The sequence below is a fragment of the Heterodontus francisci genome, chromosome 5 (genome assembly GCF_036365525.1).
Source record: "Heterodontus francisci isolate sHetFra1 chromosome 5, sHetFra1.hap1, whole genome shotgun sequence".
NCBI lineage: Eukaryota > Metazoa > Chordata > Chondrichthyes > Heterodontiformes > Heterodontidae > Heterodontus > Heterodontus francisci.
The window spans coordinates 129535592-129563254 of record NC_090375.1 but is presented as its reverse complement, the minus strand read 5'-3'; the positions used below and the strand labels follow the sequence as shown (position 1 = coordinate 129563254).

The 27663-nt window shown below is 43.4% G+C and overlaps 1 protein-coding gene across 2 annotated transcripts in view; it reads left to right on the top strand.

The window, feature by feature from the left end:
- LOC137370045 (adenosine deaminase-like) overlaps window positions 1-27663 on the top strand; it is an 88793-nt gene that overhangs the window by 18179 nt on the left and 42951 nt on the right. For both annotated transcript variants that reach the window (XM_068032089.1, XM_068032090.1), the window contains exons 3-6: window positions 7835-7957; window positions 14493-14636; window positions 16310-16425; window positions 18851-18975. In XM_068032089.1, the coding sequence (XP_067888190.1) occupies window positions 7835-7957; window positions 14493-14636; window positions 16310-16425; window positions 18851-18975 (508 nt within the window). The remainder of the gene's footprint in view (window positions 1-7834; window positions 7958-14492; window positions 14637-16309; window positions 16426-18850; window positions 18976-27663) is intronic.

Sequence of the window (27663 nt, the reverse complement as noted above, 5' to 3'; positions counted from 1 at the left end):
TGTAAGGCTAACAGGTCTGTAGTTCCCAGTTTTCTCTCTCCCTCCCTTCTTAAATAGTGGGGTGATATTTGCTACCTTCCAATCTGCAGGAACTGTTCCAGAATCTACAGAATTTTGGAAGATGATCACCAATGCATCCACTATCTCCATAGTTACCTCTTTCAACATGATGGGATGTTGAATATCAGGTCCTGGGGACTTATCAACCTTCAACCCCATTCATTTCTCCAATACAACCTTCTTGCTAATACTAATTTCCTTCAATTCTTCATTCTCCCTAATCCCTTGGATCTCTAATTCTGGGAGATTTCTTGTATCTTCCTCAGTGAAGACAGATACAAAATAATCATTTAGCAGTCATTCGAGGAGAGGAGAGTGTAAATGAGGTAGTTTGGCTGAAGAGGGATGAAACATGGCTATGGAGGCATTTGAAGATGAGGGTGAGATCTTACAGTCCATTTACTAAAGCATCAGGGATCACTGGAGCTTGACACTGAAGTACCAGCCTGGATTATGTGTTCAAGTCACTAGAGTAGATCTTTAAGCCACAACCTTTTGATTAGAGGCAAAAGTGCTACTACTGAGCAAAGATACAGTACAGAAAATGTTGGAAACACTCAGGCAGCATCTGTGGAGAGAGGAAAGAAGTTTTAACCTTTCGTGAACAATAACTGGGTAGAAAAGTTAGTAAACAGGTGAATCAACAATGGGAAATCTTCTTCAAATCTGAGATGGATAGCATACAAAATAGATGCATTGCTATATGATGAAAAGTGAACACTTCAAAGGATAGAAATCAGTGGATGAATAGGGATGTTAGAACTAAACTGAAACTTCAAAGAGAACAAAATAATAAAGTTAGAACTAAAAAGATTAGTCGTAAGAAATATTGCAGGTGCATTGGAGAAGTAAAAAAAAATTAGTAGGGCTAAAAGAGGTTATGGAAAGACAGTTTGTAGATATCAGAAAAGGAAATAGTAATGGAAGTTATAGGCATTTAAAAAGTGGTTAAAGAGTCTAGAACTGGTCAGGTATGAAGGGGAGTCTAAACGTGGACAATGAAGCTATGACAGAGACATTGGCCTTGATATTAACTCCCAAACGATAGGTAGGATAGGATCAGGGGAGTTAAAAGTGAGGAACGCGACTCAAACCCATCACATACGAGCGGGGCGGCTGGTTTTGTGGCAGGACCCTTCATTAACATATTTAAATCAGGCTCCCATATGCACTGTGGGAGCCTGATTTAAATTTACAGTTGCTCAGGTTTTCCCAGGACTCGGGAAACCTGAAAGTAAAAGCGAGGTGGGAGCTGCCAGCTCCAGAAGGAAAATTCTTTTTACAGCACTCCATGTGGACAAGGATGAACAGCAGTAGGGGGCCCTCAAGGAAGCCTTCAGCCTCCCCTACCACCGACCTTCCTCTGCCCAAAGCACTGATGTCCTCTCCAGGCTGTGATCCTGGCTTATCTCTTGCACCCCCCAAGCCCCAACCTCTTCTCAATTGATGGGGACCACACCCAAGAGCCCCCAGCTGTGACCTCTTGCTGTTGGTTTTCCTGCTTGGCTGCCTGTCAGTTTGGAGGGAAATGGAAGACAAAATTATAATGAGTTTCCTGCCATTAAATTCGGCAGGACTGCTGCAACCCTGGCCTTGATGCATCCCCATCCACAACCACCCACCCTGCCCCCCACCTCATCAATATTGGGGCCATTTTATGGAAATGAGAACATGGATGTACTTTAGGGGATATGAAACATTTACCAGAAGTATGTAGAAAATAAATTATCTTTGGGGCAAAAGAATAGTCAAACTCAATATGGATAAGCCACTGGGTCCTGATAGGATACATCTATGTTGTTAAAATAAGTTAGAAAACATGGAGAAGATGATCTGGCTCCTTAAATTTACAGCTTGTGCTCTGGAACTGTGGAGCATGCAATATATTTGTTGAAAAAGAGAGAAGGCCAAATCGGGTTACTAGAGTCATGTTAGCCACGTGTCAGTTGTGGACAAATTTTTAGAATCAATATTTTGAGAAGGGCATTTTTGGAAATGCATGTGTTGAGCAAGGATAGTAATGACAGTAAGTCATGATTGACAAATTTAAGAAAAATTTTGAAGAAATAACTGACTGGATGGGTAACAGAAATAAAGTAGAGACAGTATATATGGATTTTCATAGAGTATTCAATAAGATGTCTCCCAGATGCTTGTTAGAAAACATTCGGCATATGGCATAAAAGGAAATGTAGTAACATGGACAGTGTTACGGCCACGTGGTATGATGTGGGTGGTTCCCACGGTTCAACTCCCCACCTGACCGCAGCAAATGTGTTTTGTTATTAGGGTTTAATCCCTTGGTGTTTTATTTTTCAAGTAAACAGAGATTGACAGGTCTTTTTTAAAAAGACAGAAAATCAATTGTTTGTTGATCAGTATGCCTTATTCTGAAAATGTCACAATGGCATCCACTCATGCATTCGCTCGCAAACACACACAAGAGACAGAGAGGGAAAAAGGGAAAGTGATTTTTAGTTGTGTGTGTGGGGGGGTGGGGAGTTACGATAAACTTGGAAATAAAGTTCTTGATGGGTGCAGGCCTGAGATGATTGTAGATTTCTTTCTTGATTGAATATTCATTTGAAGACAGTGGATCACTTCTAGTTCACTGCTGTCCAGTATAGATGTAGGATTCTACAGCAGGGCATGTGCCTTCTGGCTTGCTGGATAACAAGCTGCTGTCTCTGTGTCTCTGTCTCCTCGTTTTTTGAGGTAAAGCTGTGTTACTTCTCATCTCCTGGTGGGAGATGCTCTGGTCTCGTTTTTCCCTATGGTGATCACACAATGGCCCAGTAAGTGACCACTTCACACCTTTGTTTCAGAAGAAGACATTCAGTTCTGGAATGTTTTAGGATGGGTGTAGGATGGGTTCGGTTGACACCTCTTAGCTTTGAAGATTTGTCCTTTGCCCTTGTCAGACACTTTGAATACACAAAGGCCAAGCTTTATTCCTTCAGCAGCCATTTTGGATGCCTCATTCACTTTTTAAAATCAAGGTTCATTTTTTAAAAGACAAAGTCAGTTTTTATAACTCTTCAGAGTTCTTTCATGTTTGTTGCATCATCACAATTCTGGTGTCCCTCACAACTCAAAGTTCATTTGTAGACAGGAAGCCAAAAGGGTAAACAAGTGTTGTTCAGACTGGAGAAGGCTGAGAAGTGGTATACCCCAAGCATCAGTATTGAGCCCACTTTAGTTTTTGGGACACATAAATGATTGGGAACACAGTCTTGAAATTTGCTAGTGACACAAAAAGGGGACTTTCCTGATATGTGTGGCGGAATGTAAAAGACTTGAGGAAGACAGCCAAGTTAGTGGACTGGGCAGATAGCGGTGGGGAGGCAATGGCGTAGTGGTATTGTCACTGGACTAGTAACCCAGAGACCCAGGGTATTGCTATGGGGACATGGGTTCAAATCCCACCACAGCAGAAGGTGGAATTTGAATTCAATTAATAAATCTGGAATTAAAAGCTAGTTTAATGATGGCCATGAAACCATTGTCGATTGTTGTAAAAACCCATCTGGTTCACTAATGTCCTTTAGGGAAGGAAATCAGCTGTCCTTACCTGGTCTGGCCTACATGTGACTCCAGACCCACAGCAATGTGGTTAACTCTTACATGCCCTCTGAAATGGCCGAGCAAGCCACTCAGTTGTATCCAGCCACTACAAAGTCAATATAAAGGAATAAAACCGGATGGACCACCCGGCATCGACCTAGGAACTGGAAACGACAGCGGCAAACCCAGCCCTGTTGACCCTGCAAAGTCCTCCTTACTAACATCTGGGGGCTTGTGCAAAAGTTGGGAGAGCTGTCCCACAGACTAGTCAAGCAACAGCCTGACATAGTCATACTCACGGAATCATACCTTACAGACAATGTCCCAGACACTGCCATCACCATCCCCGGGTATGTCCTATCCCACTGGCAGAACAGACCCAGTAGAGGTGGTTACACAGTGGTATACAGTAGGGAGGGAGTTGCCCTGGGAGTCCTCAACATTGACTCTGGACCCCATGAAGTCTCATGGCATCAGATCAAACATGGACAAGGAAACCTCCTGCTGATTACCACCTACTGCCCTCCCTCAGCTGATGAGTCAGTACTCCTCCATGTTGAACAGCACTTGGAGGAAACACTGAGGGTGGCGAGGGCACAAAATGTACTCTGGGTGGGGGACTTCAATGTCCATCACCAAGAGTGGCTCGGTAGCACCACTACTGACCAAGCTGGCCGAGTCCTAAATGATATATCTGCTAGACTGGGTATGCGGCAGGTGGTGAGGGAATCAACAAGAGGGGAAAACATGCTTGACCTCGTCCTCACCAATCTGCCTGCTGCAGATGCATCTGTCCATGACAGTATTGGTAGGAGTGACCACCGCACAGTCCTTGTGGAGATGAAGTCCCGCCTTCACATCGAGGATACCCTCCATTGTGTTGTGTGGCACTACCACCGTGCCAAATGGGATAAATTTCGAACAGATCTTGCGATGCAAAACTGGGCATCCATGAGGTGCTGTGGACCATCAGCAGCAGCAGAATTGTACTCAACCACAATCTGTAACCTCATGGCCTGGCATATCCCCCACTCTACCATTACCATCAAGCCAGGAGACCAACCCTGGTTCAATGAAGAGTGCTGGAGGGCATGCCAGGAGCAGCACTGGGCATACCTCAAAATGAGGTGTCAACCTGGTGAAGCTACAACACAGGTCAATCTGCGTGCCAAACTGCTTAAGCAGCATGCGATAGACAGAGCTAAGCGATCCCATAACCAACGGATCAGAACTAAGCTCTGCAGTCCTGTCACATCCAGCCATGAATGGTGGTGGACAATTCAACAACTAACTGGAGGAGGTGGCTCCACAAATATCCCCATCCTCAATGATGGGGGAGCCCAGCACATCAGTGCGAAAGATAAGGCTGAAGCATTTGCAACAATCTTCAGCCAGAAGTGCCGAGTTGATGATCCATCACGGCCTCCACCTGAAGTCCCCAACATCACAGATGCCAGACTTCAGCCAATTCGATTCACTCTGCGTGATATCAAGAAACGACTGAAGACACTGGATACTGCAAATGCTATGGGCCCTGACAATATTCCGGCAATAGTACTGAAGACCTGTGCTCCAGAACTTGCCGCACACCTAGCCAAGCTGTTCCAGTACAGCTCCAACACTGCCATCTACCCTGCAATGTGGAAAATTGCCCAGGTATGTCCTGTACACAAAAAGCAGGACAAGTCCAACCCGGCCAATTTCCACCCCATCAGCCTACTCTCAATCATCAGTAAAGTGATGGAAGGTGTCATCAAGTGTGCCATCAAGCGGCACTTGCTTAGCAATAGCCTGCTCAGTGACGCTCAGTTTGGGTTCCGCCAGGGCCACTCAACTCCTGACCTCATTACAGCCTTGATTCAAACATGGACAAAAGAGCTGAACTCAAGAGGTGAGGTGAGAGTGACTGCCCTTGACATCAAGGCAGCATTTGACCAAGTATGGCATCAAGGAGCCCTAGCAAAACTGAGGTCAATGGGAATCTGGGAGAAAACCCTCTGCTGGCTGGAGTCATACCTAGCGCAAAGGAAGATGGTTGTGGTACTTGGAGGTCAATCATCTGAGCTCCAGGACATCACTGCAGGAGTTCCTCAGTGTAGTGTCCTAGGCCCAACCATCTTCAGCTGCTTCATCAATGACCTTCCTTCAAACATAAGGTCAGAAGTGGGAATGTTCTCTGATCATTGCACAATGTTCAGCACCATTCTTGACTCCTCAGATAGTGAAGCAGTCCGTGTAGAAATGCAGCAAGACCTGGACAATATCTAGGCTTGGGCTGATAAGTGGCAAGTAACGTTCGCGCCACACAAGTGCCAGGCAATAGAGTCATAGAGAGATACAGTACTGAAACAGTCCCTTCGGCCCACCGAGTCTGTGCCGACCATCAACCACCCATTTATACTAATCCTACATTAATCCCATATTCCCTACCACATCCCCACCTTCCCTCAATTCTCTTACCACCTACCTACACTAGGGGCAATTTACAATGGCCAATTTACCTGTCAACCAGATGACCATCTCCAACAAGAGAGAATCTAACCATTTCCCCTTAACATTCAACAGCATTACCATCGCTGATTCCCCCACTGTCAACATCCTAGAGGCTACCATTGACCAGAAACTGAACTGGAGTAGCCATATAAATACCGTGGCTACAAGTGCAGGTCAGAGGCTGGGAATCCTAAGGCGAGTAACTCACCTCCTGGCTCCCCAAAGCCTGTCCACCATCTACAAGGCATAAGTCAGGAGTGTGATGGAATACTCTCCACTTGCCTGGATGGGTGCAGCTTCAACAACACTCAAGAAGCTTGACACCATCCAGGACAAAGCAGCCCAGTTGATTAGCACCCCATCTACAAACATGCACTCCCTTCACCACTAACGCACAGTGGCAGCAGTGTGTACCATCTACAAGATGCACTGCAGCAACGCACCAAAGCTCCTTAGACAGCAGCTTCCAAACCCGCAACCTCTACCAACTAGAAGGACAAGGGCAGCAAATACATGGGAACACCACCACCTGCAAGTTCCCCTCCAAGTCACACACCATCCTGACTTGGAACTATATCGCTGTTCCTTCACTGTCGCTGGGTCAAAATCCTGGAATTCCCTTCCAAACAGCACTGTGGGTATACCTATCCCAATGGACTGCAGCAGTTCAAGAAGGCAGCTCACCACCACCTTCTCAAGGGCAATTAGGGATGGGCAACAAATGCTGGCCTGGCCATTGACACCCACATCCCATGAATGAATTTTTAAAATATGTCCAGCAGATTCAGTTTAGCACGGATATGTATGAGGTAATACATTTTGGGAGGAAAAGCAAGGAATGTGAATATACACTCAGTTGAAAGACAGTGAAGGGTATGGATAAACAGAGACCAAGGAATTTACATAAATAATTATTGGAAGTCTGAGTGCAGATAGAAAAAGGCTATTTAAAAAGCCAACAGCTTTTTGGGGTTCATAAGTAGGAGCACAGAAGACAAAAGTAAAGAAATTGTGACAACATTGTTCAAAGGATTGATGAAGCTGTAGTTGGAGGAATGTGTGCAGTTTGGGTTCTCCATTATAGAAAAGGCATTAAAGTCAAATCGGATGTTCAGCATCCTTTCATCAGGATGATTCCAAGGGATTGAAACTGTATAAAGAGAGGCTTGAGATACTGGGACTGTTTCCACTGAAACAGGGAAGGTTAAAAGGGCATTTAATAGAAACTTTTATAATATTGAAGAGGTTTACTGGAGTGAATAGGAAAAGACTATTTCCTCCAGTTGGAGAGTTCATAATGGGAAGCATCAATTTAAAACTGTTCTTCAGAATGAGAAGAAGCATTGACTGCTTCACTACAGGCAGCGGTTGAATTCAATGTTCTTGTCCTCAGCTAAAAATCCATCTCTGCTCTTGCACCGTCACCAGCAGCCCAGATCTTTGAAATCTCATTCAGCCCTATATCCCCTCTTCTGACTCCAGCCTTCTGTGCTTTCCTGTTCTACCTCCTCCATTGTTGGCACAATGTTGAGTTGTTGCAGTTCAATAATTTGGAACTCCTTAGATTCCTGGCCTGGCATTGTTTTCCTTATGCGTATTTGTGAATCACCTTGGGATATTGTTTATGTTCAAGGTGCTATAAAAGTGCAAGTTATTGAATTTTATAGAAACCCATAATTTATAAAGTAAAATTTTGTATCATTACCTTTTACTTTAGGAAAAGAAAAATTCAAATGCCAGTAGAAGATGAAGATGGGCTTCGCAATCTTGTAATCTGCAGCAAACCATCATCTCTGACAGAGGTTTTATCGAAGTTCCGTTACTACATGCCTGTGATTGCGTAAGTATATTCCCATTCTATATTTTTCTACACCATGACCCTTCCTAATTTCCACGTGAAGAAACCAAAAATGATGGGTTTTTTTTCTCCTAGGGGTGTGTAATTCTGACCTTGAGATATATGCCCATTTGCCATAGATTAATTTTGAACTTAATTCAACTTCATCTCAATATAAATTCAGTCCACAAAAGTTTAACTTCCAGAAATGCACAAGCTTCCTGGGATGATGATTGAGTCTATTCACTGGCATAACCAAACATAATTCTGTTTGTTGTATGCTCAATTAGTTTGAGGTAATGGGGATTTGCCTCCTAGAGATATTCACACCTATAAATTGGCCCCAACACCATAGTGGTGCTTGTTTAGATTGGCTGTGTTGAGGATTGGCTCATCACATTGAGCTGGCAGAGGGGTAGAGGCTTTCTTTTCTGGGTTAGAAAACTATGGGGCAGAGGAAGTCAGAGAGGAGGCTAAAAAAGAATTCAGGCCTGTAATAAGACGGGCACATTTTGGGAAGGTCGTATCTCCAGGGACAGCATGCAGGGCAGGGAGCGACCAGCTGCAATGGATCTCATACACCCGTCTTTGTAGATCTCTGTGCTGCGCAGCAGAGACTCAGAGGGAGACAGGGCCAGGTGGCAGCTGAGCAAGCTGGTGAAGATCGACTAGAGGATCCACAGCTGCCGGCCACACCAAGAAGGGATTTTCCACAGCAGAGAGTATAGCGGACTCGCCTCAGTTACTTCCAGATGTCCGGGCAACAGTGTCAGTGAAGACTGCAGCTCTCCAGGGAGGCCGTCACTGACTTATGCACCATGATGCAGGATGAGCTGTGACCCATGGGCTTTGGTGCACATCCTATGCCAGTGGGTCTGAAGATCACCGTGGCACTCAACTGTTATGTCTCCGGCTCTTCCCTGGGATCCACTGGGGATATATGTCCCAGGCAGAAGCCCAGTGCTGCATCAAGGAGGTAACTAATGCCCTGGTCAAGAGAGCTGGCGACTATCTGTGGTATCAAACTGACCGTGACAGTCAGATGGAGAGCTCCATCAGCTTCAGGCCATTGCTGGATTTCCCCAGGTGCGAGGTCTTTTTCCTCATCTACATGATGTAGCAGTTCTTCAGGAAAGCCTGCAGCCATTGAATTTGGCCTTCACCACAAACTCCATTCCCTTTCCACCCATTCCATCCTCCTCCCGCCCACTGTCTTGGCTTTATTACAGCCTCAGCTTGTTCAACTTCAAGCTGAGCATCTGACTCCATGTACTCTCTGTCACAAACACCTGCTACTTGCAGCTCTCTATCATCACCCACCTCCATGCCTGCGTCAACACAACAACACTGAAACCCTTACCCATGCCTTTGTCCCCTCTAAATGATTCCATTGTTCTCCTGGCTGACCTGAAGTTTACAGAGCTCCACGCTCTGTACAGTTCAGCTCAACCAAATCTCTCTACTGCCCATATCCTATACCACACAAGTCCAACTCACCCTTCACCTGGTGCTTGTTGACCTAAGTTGACTCCCAATCCCCAACATCTCATTTGGAAGTGGAGATAGCAGAAGGGCTTACCATCATCTTCCAATCTTCCCTAGATATGGGGAGGTGCCAGAGGATTGGAGAGTGACAAATGTGACACACTTATTCAAGAAAGGGTGTAAGAACAGTCGTAGTAACTACAATAAAAACAGAAAGTGCTGGAAATAGCAGGTCTGGCAGCATCTGTGGAGAGAGAAACCGAGTTAACATTTCAGGTCTGTCACCTTTCATCAAAACTAGCTACAGGCTGGTCAGTTTAACATTAGTGGTGGGTAAGGTTTTACAAATAGTATTGCTGAAAATAAAGACAGTTTGTCAAAACTTTTTGTCTTGCACTCATCAAGACAATTCGCAAGAATAATCAGGGGAAAAAAATCAACAAACACTTGGAAAGCTTTGAATTAATTAAGGGAAGCCAACAAAGATTTGTAAAAGGCAAATCATGTTTGAATTTTTTAAGTAACAGAGAAGATTGATGAAGGGAATGCAGTGGATATTGTCTGTATGAATTTTAAGAAAACATTTGACAAAGTATCACATAAAAGGCTGGTTACCAAAATTGAGGCTCATGGAATAGGAAGGTCAATATAAGCTTGGATAGAAAATTGGCTTAAGGGCAGAAAACAGTGAGTCATGTTTTTCGGACTGGAGGATGATAGACAGTGGTGTTCCCCAAGGTTCAGTGCTAGAACCACTGTTTTTTTCGATATATATAAATGACTTGAAAATTGAAATACAGAGCAAAAATTTCAAAATTTGACAATGATACCAAACTTGGAGGTGTGGCAGATAATGAGGATGGTACCAATCAACAGCAACAGGACATAGATAGGCTGGCAGAATGGGCAGACAAATGGCAAATGAAATTTAATGCAGAGAAATGTGAGGTGATGCATTTTGGCAGAAGAGATAGAGAGAGGCAATATAAACTGATGGCTCAGTTCTAATGAGTGTACAGGGACAGAGGGACTTGCGGGTTCACGTGCATAGATCTATAAAGGTGGCAGAAAAAATTGACAGATTAGTTAGCAAACCATATGGGATTTTGGGCTTCATAAATAGAGTTATTGAGTGAAAAAGCAGGGAAGTTATGCTAAGCCTTTATAAAGCTCTGATTAGGCCCCAACTAGAGTATTGCATCCAGTTCTGGTCACTCTACTTTAATAAGGATGTGAGGGTCCTTGAGAGGATGCAAAGGAGATTTGCCATAATGGTTCCAGGGATGAGGGATTTTAGCTACACGGTTAAATTAGAGAAACTGGGGTTGTTCTCCTTGGAGCAAAGGAGATTGAGGGGAAATTTGATAGAGATGTACAAGATTATGACAGGTTTGGATAAGGTAGGCAAAGAAAAGCTGTTATCATTAACTGTTCATCCAAGGACTAGGGGACACAGATTTAAGGTTTTAGGCATGAGATGCAGGGGGGATGTGAAGAGTGGTAATGGTTCAGAACTTGCGGCCCATGAGGGTGGTGGAAGTGGAAACAATCAATGATTTCAAAAGGAATTTGGAAGGACACTTGTGGGAAATAATCTTGCAAGGCTATGGGGATAGAGAGGGGAATGGAACTGATTAGACAGCTCTACAGAGAACCAGCATGGACTCAATGGGCTGAATGGCCTCCCTCTGTGCTGTAATGATTCTATGATTCTGTGATTCTAATTGCTGGCATGTAAAATGAGTTTAGCCCATTAACAAGAGTGTGTGATGCTCACATAAAGTGGTGATTGAAACTACAAGAACTCAAGAAGAGTTATAAAAATTGACTTTTCTTGTTTTTTTAAAAAAAGTGGCAATGTGCTTAAAAATGGCCACCAAAGTTCAAAAGCCATGGCATTGTATATTCAAACTGTCTACTGTCTGGTACAAACAAAAGAATACATTTCGTCCTGGTCAGGCACCCTGTCCCTGATGGAGGGCCGCCCCCGATGTCCCAACCACCCCCAACACCCAACACGCCCCGCATCCTCCCAATTCCTGCCTCAGATGAATTAAGGGCCTGGGGACTGTAAAATGCCATCTGGATCCCCAGGCCAAGCGCTGGTGTGATTGTGTCTGACGAAGGTAAAATTCAGGCCCTATTCTCAGTAATGGTGCCACGAAACTGCCATTGATTGTCGTTAAAAACTCATCTGGTTCACTTATGCCCTTTAGGGAAGGAAATCTGCTGTCCTTACCTGCTCTGGCCTATGTGTGACTCCAGACACACAGCAATGTGGTTGACTCTTAACTGCCCTCTGAAATGGCCTGGCAAGTCACTCAGTTGTGAAGGGCAATTAGGGATGGGCAACAAATGCTGGCCTTGCCAATGATGCCCGCATCCCATGAAAGAATTTTCTTTTTAAAAAAAGATGAGAAAGAATTTTCCTTTTTTTAAAAAAGAATTGAGATAGCCAAGACCAGTTTTGTCAGAATGTCAAAGAAACTAAAGCTAAATCTTGGGAAAAGAATGCTGTGGTGTCATCTGCTACATGCCTCAGAGACATGGACAGCAAACAAAGACTATTGATAAGCTGAATGTATTTAAGATGTGGACAAAAAGTAGAATGTTATATCCTACACAGACTAATGAAGTGCTGGAAAAAAGAGGAAATTGGTGCATAACATCATAGGGAGAAAGATAGAATATTTTGGTCACATCGTTAGAGCAGAAGGTAGACAGACAATTGTTGGAAGGAAAGATCGGTGGAAAATGTAGGAGAGGGAAGCCGAGGAGAAATGGATGATGGATATGATGAACTGGATGCAGTTGACTTATGTGGAACCTGTGAGGGCAGCACACGACAGGCAGAGGCGGAGATCCATGGCAGTCAACCTTCTGGGAAGATGACATGAATGAACATACCTGTGTTTAATGTCTCAGAAGAATTGCTGATGGTGCAGCACTCCAAGAACTTGCTCAACTCCTGAAGTGGGGTTTGAATCCACGCTTTGTTTTTGATTTCAGGCAACTACGTTTTTCTCTTCCCTGGGATGTGGGCATCACTGGCAAGGCCAGCATTTGTTGCCCATCCCTAATTGCCCTTGAGGGTGGTGGTGAGCTGCTGCCTTGAGCCACTGAGACAAGTTGATGTAACTCTGTTGCTTTGATTTGTTTTAATTTGGCACTTTTTCAATAAGTGCAGGGAGTTCTTTTCATGTGTTGGTCAGCATTCTTCTTGTAATTAACACCACCAAAAAGAGATTAACTGTTGGACTATCATATTTACTATTTGTGGGATCTTGTGCAGCATTTGCCTATATGATGTTTCAGAAGTAAGTAATTGAGTGTCAAACACTTTGGGACATCCTGGACCTGGTAGGATATTGTATAATCTCTTCATTCCTTCTATCCTTCCTGTAGCCATGATTAAACATGATATCTAATAGCTACATTTGCAGATAGTTACTGTGTCTTTTGGGCTTGATTTTTATAAAATTGATGCAGTACATATTTTTTCAAATATCAGTCAAGTACCATGCATTGTCTCCTTGAAACTTTGAACACTGGGAATTTTACGGGTTTTCTTGGCGGCCACTGCAACGACAGCAGCAATGCTGTGGAAATCCTGGAAAAATTACGTACACAATATCTATGGTATTTTACAGAGGTTTCCACGACGCATTTGTGGAAGTTACAGCAGCAAAGCAGGAAAATTCCAGAGGAAATTGATCCCCGTAATATTTAGTTTGAATTAACTCATTCAACATTTGTAAAACCATGGGAGTTTGTGTACATAAAAGCATCCTAGGCGCACACATTGAACATTATTTTTAGCATTCGCAAAGTCCAGGGACTCCAGTGAATCCACAATTGTGAATGATATATGCTACAAAATGTGTAACATTTACAAGGTAGGTTTTAATATGGCAAAAGCAAAGTACTGCAGATACTGGAAAGATGAAATGAAAACAGAAAATGCTGGAAATATTTGTCAGGCCAGGTAGCATCTGTAGACGGCGAAACAGTTACGTTTTAGGTTGTCATCAACCTGAAATATTATTTCTGTCTCTCTCTTCTCATATTAATATGACTTGCTTTGAGAAATAGAAGTTGCCTGCATTACATGTTTATTTATTTATTTAGAGATACAGTACTGAAACAGGCCCTTTGGCCCACCGAGTCTGTGCTGACCAACAACCACCCATTTATTCTAACCCTACAGTAATCCCATATTTCCTACCACCTACCTACACTAGGAGCAATTTACAACAGCCAATTTACCTATCACCTGCAAGTCTTTGGCAGTGGGAGGAAACCGGAGCACCCGGCGAAAACCCACGCGGTCACAGGGAGAACTTGCAAGCTCCACACAGGCAGTACCCAGAATCGAACCCGGGTCCCTGGAGCTTTGAGGCTGCGGTGCTAACCACTGCATGTAATCAGACTTTCTTTCTTACTGGTAGAATAAAAGTAACGTACACTATATATCATGTGTTAATCCTCATGTCTCACCCAGTGGTTGTGTAGTTGTAATTGAAATCCAATGTGTTTATCTTATTTTTAAAAAATGCTTGTATTTTTATAGCATCTTGAAACAATTGATTATAATAAATGTAATAAAAAGACACGAAGGCAACAGTTCTCAGAGACAGTATCACAGAAACAACGTTGTGTTTAAAAAGTGAACAAATTTATCTATTTTATCTGTAAAATCAGAACTCCTTTGTATTCATTATTCACCAGTAACCAAATTAAGTAAGTGTAACTTATAGTAATTTAAATGTTTTCATCTGTACTGGAAAATTGGTAACTTGTTATTCAAATATCTCTTCCTTGCTTTATGTAGTTTCTTCAACCTATTGATTATTTCAGATAACCAGAGATTTGACAGTGAAATTAGCCTATTGATATTACTCGTGACTTAACAATAATAATAGAGCTCAAGTGTTGTACTAGTGGAGCTATTGTGCCAATTCAGCTAAATTGTAGCTTTGATAACCATTTAAGGGTTTACTGATATTCAAAATATTAATCTGTATAAATAACATTTAATTTTCCAACTTCCCAGAGGTGACCGAGAAGCAATTCAGCAAATAGCTTATGAACTTGCAGAGGACAAAGCAAATGAAGGAATTGTTTACCTTGAAGTTAGGTACAGTCCACACTACCTAGCAAACTGTAATGTTCATCCTATTCCATGGGAGCAATCTGAGTAAGTTGATTTCAATTAAAATATGATATTACCATAAATTATTAGGCATAAAATATTTTTGTTCCATTAGACACTATATAATGTTTCCATACTTCCTTTAGTGTAATAAAACCATTGGATAAGGATATTGGTATGATTATTCACTGATATCAAATGGAAAACAGGTAACAAGGCAAATCTAATACTAAGATGCCTCTCAAAGACTTATGATTTGTGAATGAAAACCAATTATTCTAACCTCATACAAAAGCAAAATTCTGTGAACACTGAAGATTTGAAATAAAAGCAGAAAATGCTGAAAATACTCAGGTCAAGAAGCATCTGTAGAGAGAGAAACAAAACTAATGTTTCAGGTTGATTACTCCATGTACACTAATCTTGTTGCTATTTTTTTTAAAAAGGAGATGGAACAAAACCTGGGAACTTTATACCAGTCAGCTTGAAGTTTGTGATAGGAAAGATTACTGGAATCTATACTAAAAGGAATTATAGAACAGCATCTAGAAACAAAAAATATAATAAAGTCAGCGTGCATTCTGAAAAACTACGTCATGCTTAACTAACTTGATAGAATTCTTTGAAGAGGTAATGGAAAGAGCAGACCAGGGTAATGAACAAATCATTAAAAGTAGCATCAAAGGTCAGCAAAGCAACTAGAAATGCTATCAAAGGATTGGAATTTATTTCTAGGGGTATAGAATCAAAAGTAGTGAAGTTATGCTAAATTTGTATAGGACTCTGGTCAGGCTGCACTTAGAACATACGAACATACATACAAACATCTGCATTAGGAGCAGGAGTAAGCCACTCGGCCCTTTGAGCCTGCTCCACCATTCAATAAGTTCATGGCTGAACTGATTACTCCACATTCCCATCTACTCCTGATAACCTTCCACCCCCTTGCTTATCAAGAATCTATCTACCTCCGCCTTAAAAATATTCAAAGACTCTGCTTCCACCGCCTTTTGAGGACGAGAATTACAAAGACTGACGACTGTCTGAGAAAAAAAAATTCTCATCATCTCTGTCTTAAATGGGCAACTGTGCATAGTCTGGCTTCCATACAGAGGACAATTTACACTCTGAAGGAGGTGCACAAGGATGGTATCCGAACAGAGATTATATCTATTGGGAAAGATTAAACAGGGTGGGGCTCTTTTCCTCAGAAAGGTAAAAACTTAGAGGTGACCTGACACAATTTTAAAAACCTCTGAATGGGTTATACAGTGTAGTTGTGGGGAGAATGTTTCCACTTGTGGGAAAATTCCTAACTAGGATCCACAAATACATATCTAACTAATAACCCAATAGGGAAATGAGGAGAAATTTCTTTACTCGGAGTGTGAGTAAAACCACCACACAAAGTAATTGCCTCAAATGGAAACTCGATGACCATATGAGAAAAAAAGTAGAAAGATACACTGAAAGACTGAGATGAGGTAGGTGGCATGGGAGGAGACTGCTTGGCCTGTTTCTGTGCGATATATTCTATGTAACCAAGATTGGCCAGGGGATTGACCAGGATCAGAGAGAATAAAGGTTTTGCTTCAGGGCGTCAAAGGTCTGCCTTACCTTCATGTAAAAACATTTAAAAAATATAAGCCATGTATTTTTAGCTGCACAAAATTTATTTTAAATCATCTGTAATTTAAATATTTCATTTTGCTTCCTAGAGGTGATCTAAGTCCAGATGAAGTTGTTAATCTTGTTAATCAGGGCTTTCAGAAAGGTCAGCGTGATTTTGGCATCAAAGTGAGATCAATTCTCTGTTGCATACGCCACATGGAAGGTAATTTTTCTGTTACAATTGTCTTTTCAGATAATAGTATTTTTTTGAGATGTTTAATAGTTCAGGTTTCCAGTATGTTGCTGCAATTGACAAAAGAAACTCACAAATGTAGATTTGTTTTCCATTGGTTAGTAGGATTTTCACTGGAGTTTGCCTGACTGATAGATTGTGGGATTGATTGAGAAGTCGGCTCCAATAAAATGTGAAGTATATTTTTAGAAAATAAAGTAACTGGGGTATAAATTGGTAAGTATTGCACCTGCTTCTTTGGGCATAAAATCGGTGCAACACTCCTAAATTTAGCAGTGGGATAGATTGCATCCAATCTACATGAGTGTTTAGACCATTTGTCTGGTACATCTTTCAGCCAGCCACTTGGTGGGGTGGGGCAGGGGGAAGCGGGGGGAGATGGGTGGGGAAAAATGAGACGCATTATGAAGACATCATGGCTAACGATACAAAATCAAGCATTATTCACTATCTGTGGTTACAGGCCAGAAAGCATTTGAAGAGTGGTGCCCCTTCTTGTTATAAAACTTGTTGGGGACATTGGAGGACAACGTGTGCAGTCAGTTACACCTTTTACATTGGGAAACCTAGTAATGTGGGCAAACCTGAGAACGCTGATCAGCCACCTGTATTGGGAAGCTGATGTATTGCTGTCTCCTTGCGAAGAGGCTATTCGTCACATGCTTAATGGCTGTGTGAACGACTGACTGACTGACGTCACCTGTTGCAAGCTGGAATGAGTCTGAGGTTGAGGGTCACAATAACTTTCACACCCACAGGCATGCTGTGCATGGTCGTAGTGTTTGGCTCCAATTCCTCTAGTAACAGATGATATTTCAGTGACTACTTGCTGAAATGCAGCTTCCTTACACATTGATCCTTCATCAAATATAACATTCTGTTGCAGAAAACCTGCATCATGTGAGGCTTCCTGTTTCCTTTGCCCAATTCTTTGAGCTTCCACAGCTCTGTGCTGTTCCCACAAGTACAACAGCCTCAATGGCAATCCCATTAACATCCCTATTCAGCCCAGTACTCAACCAAGGAAATCAAACAGCCAACAGCTCTGTAGTGTGAAAATCTTTCCAAACTCAGCTAAAACAACCAAATATGGTTTCAAAAATCCCCAACAGCCTAAAAGGGCTATTCTGTGATTTATGTTAATGGAGATGGGGTTTCCTCCTATAGATCACTTTTATTCATTCATGGGATATGGGGGTCAGTGGCAAGACCAGCATCAATTGCCTATTCCTAATTATCGTTGTGAAGGTGGTGGTGAGCGACCCTATTGAACTGCTGCAGTCTGTGTTATGTAGATAAACCCTCAGTGCTTTTAGGGAGGGAGTTCCATGATTTTGACTCAGCGATAATGAAGGAATAGCAATATATTTCAGGATGGTGCGTGTACCAGTGGGTGAATAGCTTGCAGGTAGTGGTATTTCAATGTGCTTGCTCCCCTGTTAAATATCGTGGATTTGGAAGGTGCTGCCGAAGAAGCTGTGGTGACCAACAGGCTGTTGATGGTGGGGGATTCAGCAATGGTAATATTGTTGAATTTCAAGGGGAAGTGGTTAGACTCTCTCTTGTTGGCGATGGTCTTTGCCTGCTGCTTGTGTGGCACAAATGTTAACCTGCCACTAATCAGCCCAAGCCTGAATGTTGTCGGGTCTTGCTGCATGCAGGCACAGATTGCTTCAGTATCTGAGGAGTTGTAAAATGAAACTGAGCACCACAATCATCAGCGAACATTCCCACATCAAATCTTATGTTGGAGAGAAGCTCATTGATGAAGCAGCTGAAGATGGTTAGGCCTAGGAAACTACCCTGAGGAACTCCTGCAGTGATGTCCTGAGACTGAGATGATTGTCCTCTAACAACCACAACAATATTCCTTTGTGCTAGATATGACTCCAAACAGTGGAGAGTTTTCCCCCTGATTGCCATTGGCTTTAATTTTGCCAGGGTTCTTTGATACCACACTTGGTTAAGTACTGCCTTGATATCAAGAGCTTCAGCCTTGTCTTTTGCACTCACATGATGGGTTCTGCCATCACTGAGGATCCAAATGTTCATGGAGCTTCTTCCTCTTAGTTATTCAATTGTTTGTTTTCCTAAGTGTTCCTGCCATGTTTTGCTGGGCATGCATTAGAATGATTCCAGGCAACAATTTCCCAAAAAGACCCTATAAAAGCTTAGGGCCCCTATTTAAATAGTTTAAGGAGGCCAGTATTCATTTCAGGCAGTCACCACAGACACACAGGAGTGCCTTAACCAATATGGCGGCTGATGCAATTCATGTGCACTCTTGGCGTGGGATGTTCCACTGAGAAATTGGTATTTCGTATGCCTAGTTATTGAAACTGGGTGAAGGAATAATTAGTTGTATAGAACTTACATTTATCTTCTGTCTCTCCAGCATGGTCTCCTGAAATTGTTGAGCTTTGTAAGAAGTATCGAAATGATGGTGTAGTGGGAATTGACCTAGCAGGAGATGAATTGATGGACTGTGAATCCTATCCAGGCCACGTACAAGCTTATGAGGTAGGATGTCTAAGCAGATTTCACTTTGCAGAATTCTGAACTTCAATTTCCTTTATTACCAAATACAATCCCCCTCTCTTAATTTAATTTATAACTGTGGTATGTAAACATGTAATATGCATTTGTCACTTACTTTCAACCATTAACAGTTTTATTCCATGTGTGAACAAAATATGGAGTGGCAAAGCTTGCTGTTTGTACATTTCTTTTATGCAGTCTGAACTGTACAGAGAATCATAGTAAACATATGCTGAAACTACTGAGGAACTCTAAGTGAAATAATAGTTGAAAAAAGCATTGACTGGGCCTCATCCAGTTATTTTGGTACTTATATATGTGGTGATTGCCCATAAAGAGTTGCTCCTTAATGAATGTTGAAGAGTATCTTCATTGATGGGTTTCTTTGCAATTATTCCAGCAGGCCAACATGAATGTGATGAAATAGAAATTCTTCACAACTGTGACTCTGGCCCTGATATTTACCGGGAGGTGGGGAGGGTGCAGGTGAGGTCTAAAATGGTTGAAGAACCCAGCAAGGCTGGTAATATGGAGATCCTGCACATCTAAACGGCAGGACCTTTATTAACATCTTATTTTAAATTCTATTTTCTGCCCGGCAGCTGACCAAATGGACAGCCTGGCTGACAGGAAGTCACAGCTAAGGACCCTTGGGGATGGCCCCTGGCAATTGGGAGGGTGGAGAGGCCCACAATGCAGTGGGCGGGTTGCTGAGTGAGGCTGGCAATAGGGACTTGGGGGGGTGCGGGTAGGCTGTGATTGGGGAGGAAGGCCGAAGGCTTCCTTGAAGGGCCTGCTCCACTTGGCTCACAAGGATTACTGGAAAAAAAACTTATCTTGTATAGCTGGCAGCTCCCACCTCCCTTTCACTGCTGGGTTCCTGCATGACATCTGGGACATGTCTGCAGCAGCAGTAAATTTTAAATTGGGTTCCCAATTGCACGGTGGGAGTCCAATTTAAATATGCTAATTAAGTGCCCCCATCTCTATATGACAGGTCACTCCTGCTCTGATATCCACTGCTGTGGGTTGGCGTCTCACCTACCTGTCATGTGGGGGAGGGGTTTAACATAGAGGCCGTGTCTCTTCTCATCACAGGGGCTGACATCCAGAATGTTCACAACCTCACCATTCTGTTTGACCTCTGAGTTTAACTTCCAACTCCATATTCCCTCCATCACAGAGGCCGTTTACTTCCATTTTTGTAACATTGACTGTCTCCGCTCAGACCTCAGCCTATCTGACACTGGCAGCCTCATACAGGCATTTACCATTTTCAGACTTGACTGTTTCAAAACTGACCCAACTGTCCTCCCATTCTCCACCCTCCATAAATTTCTGTTCATCCAAAGCTCTGCTGCTGGTATCCCTTGCTGCTAAACCATCATAAGAACATAAGAACATAATAACTAGGAGCAGGAGTAGGCAATTCAGCCCCTCGAGCCTGCTCTGCCATTCAATGCGATCATGGCTGATCTCATCTCGGCCTCAACTCCACTTTCCTGCCCCTTTTCCATAAACCTTCAACCCATTACTAATTAAAGATCTGTCTATCTCTTCAAATTTACTCAATGTCCCGGCATCCACCGCACTCTGGGGTAGTGAATTCCACAGACTCACGACCCTTTGAGAGAAGTAATTTCTCCTCATCTCTGTTTTAAATCTGCTACCCCTTATCCTAAAACTATGACCTCTCACTCTAGATTGCCCCACAAGAGGAAACATCCTCTCTACGTCTACTTTGTCAATCCCCTTAATCATCTTATATACCTCAATTAGATCTCCTGTCATTCTTCTAAACTCTAGAGAGTAAAGGCCTAAACTGCTCAATCTCTCTTCAAAGACAAACCCCTCATCTCTGGAATCAATCTAGTGAGCCTCTTCTGAACTGCCTCCAATGCAACTACACTCCTTCTCAAGTAAGGGGACCAAAACTATACTCAATACTCCAGGTGCGGTCTTACTAATGCCTTGTACAGTTGCAGCAACACTTCCCTACTTTTATACTTTATTCCTTTAGCAATAAATGCCAAAATTCCATTTGCCTTCCTTATTACCTGCTGTACCTGCATACTAATTTTCTGTAATTCATATACGAGGACACCCAGATCCCTCTGCACCGAAGCAATCTGAAATTTCTCTCCATTTAGATAATAATTTGCCTTTCTATTCTGACCAAAGTGGATAACCACACACTTATCCACGTTAAACTCCATCTGCCAAATTTTGGCCCATTCACCTAACCTATCCATATCCATTTGTAAATTTCTTATTTCTTTATTGCAACTTACTATCCCACCTATTTAGTGTCATCTGCAAATTTGGCTGTTGTACCTTCTATCCCTGCATCCAAGTCATTAATATAGATTGTAAATAGTTGGAGCCCGAGGACCGAACCCTGTGGCACCCCACTAGTTACATCTTGCCAACCAGAAAAAGACCCATTTATCCCGACTCTCTGTTTTCTATTGGTTAGCCAATTCTCTATCCAAGCTAACAAATTACCCCTAACCCCATGTGATCTGACCTTGTGTATTAACCTTTTGTGTGGCACCTTATCAAATGCCTTCTGGAAGTCCAGATATACTACGTCTACAGGATCCCCATTATCCACTTTGCTTGTTACAGCTTCAAAGAACTCTAGCAAATTAGTCAAACACAATTTACCCTTAATAAAACCATGCTGACTCTGATGGATTGTATTTTGACTTTCTAAATGTCCTGTTATTACTTCCTTAATAATGGATTCTAAAAATTTCCCAACGACAGATGTTAAACTAACTGATCTATAGTTTCTTATTTTCTGCCTCGCTCTCTTTTTAAATAAGGGCATTATATTAGCTTTCTTCCAATCCACTGGAACCTTTCCCGCATCCAGGGAATTTTGGAATATTATAACCAATGGATCCACTATCTCTGCCGCCACTTCCTTTAAGACCCTAGGATGTAGGCCATCAGGCCCTGGGGACTTGTCTGCCTTCAAACCCAATAGTTTGCTCAGTACTTTTTCCCTAGTGATGATGATTGTTCCTTCCTTTCTATAACCTCTGCATTATCTGTTACTATTAGGATGGTACTAATGTCCTCCACCGTGAAAACTGAGGCAAAATACTGATTTAGTGTCTCCATCATTTCTGTGTTCCCCTCTATTAACTTCCCAGTCTCATCCTCCAAAGGACCAACATTCACTTTAGCTACTCTCTTCCCTTTTATATACTCAAAGAAGCTTTTGCTATCCATTTTTATATTTTGTGCTAGTTTTCTTTCATAATTGGCCTTTGCTCTTTTTATTACTTTTTTAGTAACCCTTTGTTGATCTTTAAAAGTTTCCCAATCTTCCAGCCTGCCACTGGCCTTTGCAATAGGTTTTTGTCTTTATGCTATCCTTAACTTTCTTGCTTAGCCATGAATGTTTTTTCCCCCTCTTAGAATCTTTCTTCCTCTCTGGAATATATTTTAGTTGGGAGGAATTGAATATCTCCTTAAACATCTGCCACTGCTGATCAACTGTCCTACCTTTTAGTCTTCCTGCCCAGTCCACTAGGGCCAAATCTGTCCTCATGCATGCCTATGTAATTACGTTTGTTTAACTCCAGAACGCTTGTGTGAGACTCCAGTTTCTCGCCCTCAAACTGAATTTGAAATTCTAGCATGCTATGATCACGCTTCCCTAGAGGATCCTTAACAATGAGATCATTTAATTAATCCCACCTCATTACATAATACCAAATCTAGAATAGTCTGCTCCCTGATCACTCCATCCATGCTGACCTGCTCCTGGTTCCCCAACATTTCACATTTATAATTTTCATCTTTGTTTAATCTCTCTATGACTTCATTCATCCCCAAGCCCTGACACCTCCTCCAGCCCCGAACCTTCTGAAACTTGCCATCCCTCTGACTGCAGATTGTTATGCATCTCCTTCCATGCATTGGGTGCCTGTGTGCCATTCTCTGGAATTCAATCCCTTGAACTCCTCTAAGACAATTCTTATCACCTTGTTTCATCTCTCCTAACCTCTGTCTTTGGCTTGGTAACTAGTTTTTCCTTCCATTCATGTGGTGCCTAAAATGCTTTGCTACATTAATGGCACTATATAATTGTAAATTGCCTGCAATATATTTCCAACATTTTCTACCATTTTCAGATATAAAGCACTTGCAATTTTTCTCCTTTTTTAATTTCAAAATTTTTAATTCCTTTCAAAACAATGAAGCCGGCGGACTACCCGGCATCGACCTAGGCACTGGAAACGACAACGGGAAACCCAGCCCTGTCGACCCTGCAAAGTCCTCCTTACTAACATCTGGGAGCTTGTGCCAAAGTTGGGAGAGCTGTCCCACAGACTAATCAAGCAACAGCCTGACATAGTCATACTCACGGAATCATACCTGACAGACAATGTCCCAGACACTGCCATCACCATCCCCGGGTATGTCCTGTCCCACCGGCAGGACAGACCAACCAGAGGTGGCGGCACAGCGGTATACAGTAGGGAGGGAGTTGCCCTGGGAGTCCTCAACATCGACTCTGGACCCCATGAAGTCTCATGGCATCAGATCAAACATGGACAAGGAAACCTCCTGCTGATTACCACCTACCGCCCTCCCTCAGCTGATGAGTCAGTAATCCTCCATGTTGAACAGCACTTGGAGAAAGCAATGACAGTGGCGAGGGCACAAAATGTACTCTGGGTGGAGGTCTTCAATGTCCATCACCAAGAGTGGCTCGGTAGCACCACTACTGACCGAGCTGGCCGAGTCCTAAATGACATATCTGCTAGACTGGGTATGCGGCAGGTGGTGAGGGAACCAACAAGAGGGGAAAACATACTTGACCTCGTCCTCACCAATCTGCCTGCCGCAGATGTATCTGTCCAAGACAGTATTGGTAGGAGTGACCACCGCACAATCCTTGTGGAGATGAAGTCACATTGAGGATACCCTCCATCGTGTTGTGTGGCACTACCACCGTGCTAAATGGGATAGATTTCGAACAGATCTAGAAATGTAAAACTGGGCATCCATGAGGCGCTGAGGGCCATCAGCAGCAGCAGAATTGTACTCAACCACAATCTGTAACCTCATGGCCTGGCATATTCCCCCACTCTATCATTACCATCAAGCCAGGAGATCAACCCTGGTTCAATGAAGAGTGCAGGAGGGCATGCTAGGAGCAGCACCGGGCATACCTCAAAATGAGGTGTCAACCTGGTGAAGCTACAACACAGGACTATCTGCGTGCCAAACTGCGTAAGCAGCATGCAATAGACAGAGCTAAGCGATCCCATAACCAACGGATCAGATCTAAGCTCTGCAGTCCTGCCACATCCAGTCGTGAATGGTGGTGGACAATTAAACAACTAACTGGAGGAAAACAAAAACAAGAAATGCTGGATTCACTCAGCAGGTCTGGCAGCATCTGTGGAAAGAGAAGCAGAGTTAACGTTTCGGGTCAGTGACCCTTCTTCACAAGAAATGCTGGATTCACTCAGCAGGTCTGGCAGCATCTGTGGAAAGAGAAGCAGAGTTGACGTTTCGGGTCAGTGACCCTTCTTCCAAGAAATGCTGGATTCACTCAGCAGGTCTGGCAGCATCTGTGGAAAGAGAAGCAGAGTTAACGTTTCGGGTCAGTGACCCTTCTTCCAAGAAATGCTGGATTCACTCAGCAGGTCTGGCAGCATCTGTGGAAAGAGAAGCAGAGTTAACGTTTCGGGTCAGTGACCCTTCTTCCAAGAAATGCTGGATTCACTCAGCAGGTCTGGCAGCATCTGTGGAAAGAGAAGCAGAGTTAACGTTTCGGGTCAGTGACCCTTCTTCCAAGAAATGCTGGATTCACTCAGCAGGTCTGGCAGCATCTGTGGAAAGAGAAGCAGAGTTAACGTTTCGGGTCAGTGACCCTTCTTCCAAGAAATGCTGGATTCACTCAGCAGGTCTGGCAGCATCTGTGGAAAGAGAAGCAGAGTTAACGTTTCGGGTCAGTGACCCTTCTTCAAGAAATGCTGGATTCACTCAGCAGGTCTGGCAGCATCTGTGGAAAGAGAAGCAGAGTTAACGTTTCGGGTAAGTGACCCTTCTTCAAGAAGGAACTAACTAACTGGAGGAGGTGGCTCCACAAATATCCCTATCCTCAATGATGGGGGAGCCCAGCACATCAGTGCGAAAGATAAGGCTGAAGCATTTGCAACAATCTTCAGCCAGAAGTGCCGAGTTGATGATCCATCTCGGCCTCCTCCTGAAGTCCCCAGCATCACAGATGCCAGATTTCAGCCAATTCGATTCACTCTGCGTGATATCAAGAAACAGCTGAAGGCACTGGATACTGCAAAGGCTGTGGGCCCTGACCAGTGCTCCAGAACTTGCCGCGCACCTAGCCAAGCTGTTCCAGTACAGCTACAACACTGGCATCTGCCATGCAATGTGGAAAATTGCCCAGGTATGTCCTGCACACAAAAAGCAGGACAAGTCCAACCTGGCCAATTACTGCCCCATCAGCCTACTCTCAATCATCACTAAAGTGATGGAAGATGTCGCCAATAATGCTATCAAGCGGCACTTGCTTAGCAATAACCTGCCCTCTGACGTGCAGTTTGGGTTTCGCCAGGGCCACTCAGCTCCTGACCTCAGTACAGCCTTGGTTCAAACATGGACAAAAGAGCTGAACTCAAGAAGTGAGGTGAGAGTGACGGCGCTTGACATCAAGGCAGCACTTGACTGAGTATGGCAGCAAGGAGCCCTAGCAAAACTAAGGTCAATGGGAATCAGGGGGAAAACCCTCCGCTGGCTGGAGTCATACCTAGCGCAAAGGAAGATGGTTGTGGTTGTTGGAGGTCAAGCATCTGAGCTCCAGGATATCACTGCAGGTGTTCCTCAGTGTAGTGTCCTCAGCCCAACCATCTTCAGCTGCTTCATCAATGACCTTCCTTCAATCATAAGGTCAGAAGTGGGGATGTTCGCTGATGATTGCACAATGTTCAGCACCATTCTTGACTCCTCAGATATTGAAGTAGTCCATGTAGAAATGCAGCAAGACCTGGACAATATCCAGGCTTGGACTGATAAGTGGCAAGTAACATTCGCACCACACAAGTGCCAGTCAATGACCATCTCCAACAAGAGAGAATCTAACCATCTCCCCTTGACATCAATGGCATTACCATCGCTGAATCCCCCACTATCAACATCCTAGGGGCTACCATTGACCAGAAACTGAACTGAAGTAGCCATATAAATACCGTGCCTCCAAGAGCAGGTCAGAGACTAGGAATCCTGAGGCAAGTAACTCACCTCCTGACTCTCCAAAGCCTGTCCACCATCTACAAGGCACAAGTCAGGAGTGTGATGGAATACTCTCCACTTGCCTGGATGGGTGCAGCTCCAACAACACTCAAGAAGTTCGACTCTATCCAGGACAAAGCAGCCCGCTTGATTGGCACCTCATCCACAAACATTCACTCCCTCCACCACCGATGCACAGTGGCAGCAGTGTGTACCATCTACAAGATGCACTGCAGCAACGCACCAAAGCTCCTTCGACAGCACCTTCCAAACCCGCGACCTTTACCAACTAGAAGGACAAGGGCAGCAAATGCATGGGAACACCACCACCTGCAAGTTCCCCTCCAAGTCACACACCATCCTGTCTTGGAACTATATCGCCGCTCCTTCACTGTCGCTGGGTCAAAATCCTGGAACTCCCTTCCTAACAGCACTGTGGCTGTACCTACCCCACATGGACTGCAGCAGTTCACGAAGGCAGCTCACCACCACCTTCTCAAGGGCAATTAGGGATGGGCAATAAATGCTGGCCTGGCCAGCAACGCCCACATCCCATGAATAAATGAATTAAAAAAAAGTGCTAAATCCTACTTTCAATGATGTTTCACTGATTGACAGCACAGTTTGCCATAATCTTTTCACAGTTTTTATCTGTTACCAGATGCAATCAGGGGTAGTACAAGCCTATACCTTGGTAATAAACTACAATCACCTCCACAACCACAAAAACAGGCTCAGGCTTCTCAAGCAGACATTGCCAATCTGGAGGGAATGTGGAACAAACAGTGCACTACAGTATATGTTCTGATCATGCCTCTGCATTCACTGTTCAGGAATTCCCCTGAGATGACGGGATTAATATTTTCTGCAAACCCAAGCTTGCACTCATTGGGTCTAACCATTGGAGAAAACTTCCTCTCGCCTCCCCCCCGACTATTTGTAAGTTAATTCAATTGCCTCTGCTTGTGGCAAAAGATACCTTCCCCATCTCCAACCGTGAGTTGATCTTTCCATAACAAACTTTTCAATGAAACACTTGCTGGACATGTGCTTTTGGAATTGTAAACTCCAGAACCACGAGACAGTCTGCATCTCTTTCCTGGACACTTACGCTATCCAGTTATCCCCGCCTACATATCCTGACTGTCCACAAGGCAGTAAGAATAGGTTAACTGGGAACATGATCACAAGTCATTAAGTATTCACATTCTTTCAACTAGCCTGTGTAAGACAACAACCAGCCCTGAGAGACCACATACTGTAGGCAGGGCCCTACGGACCTCTCTGGCTCTGCTGAGCATGAAGAGTACCTCCAGATTAGTTTAGAGGTTGTTTCGAAAGAACAAAACATGTAGCAAAAAGAAATACTGCATAACAGTGACTATCAACTTC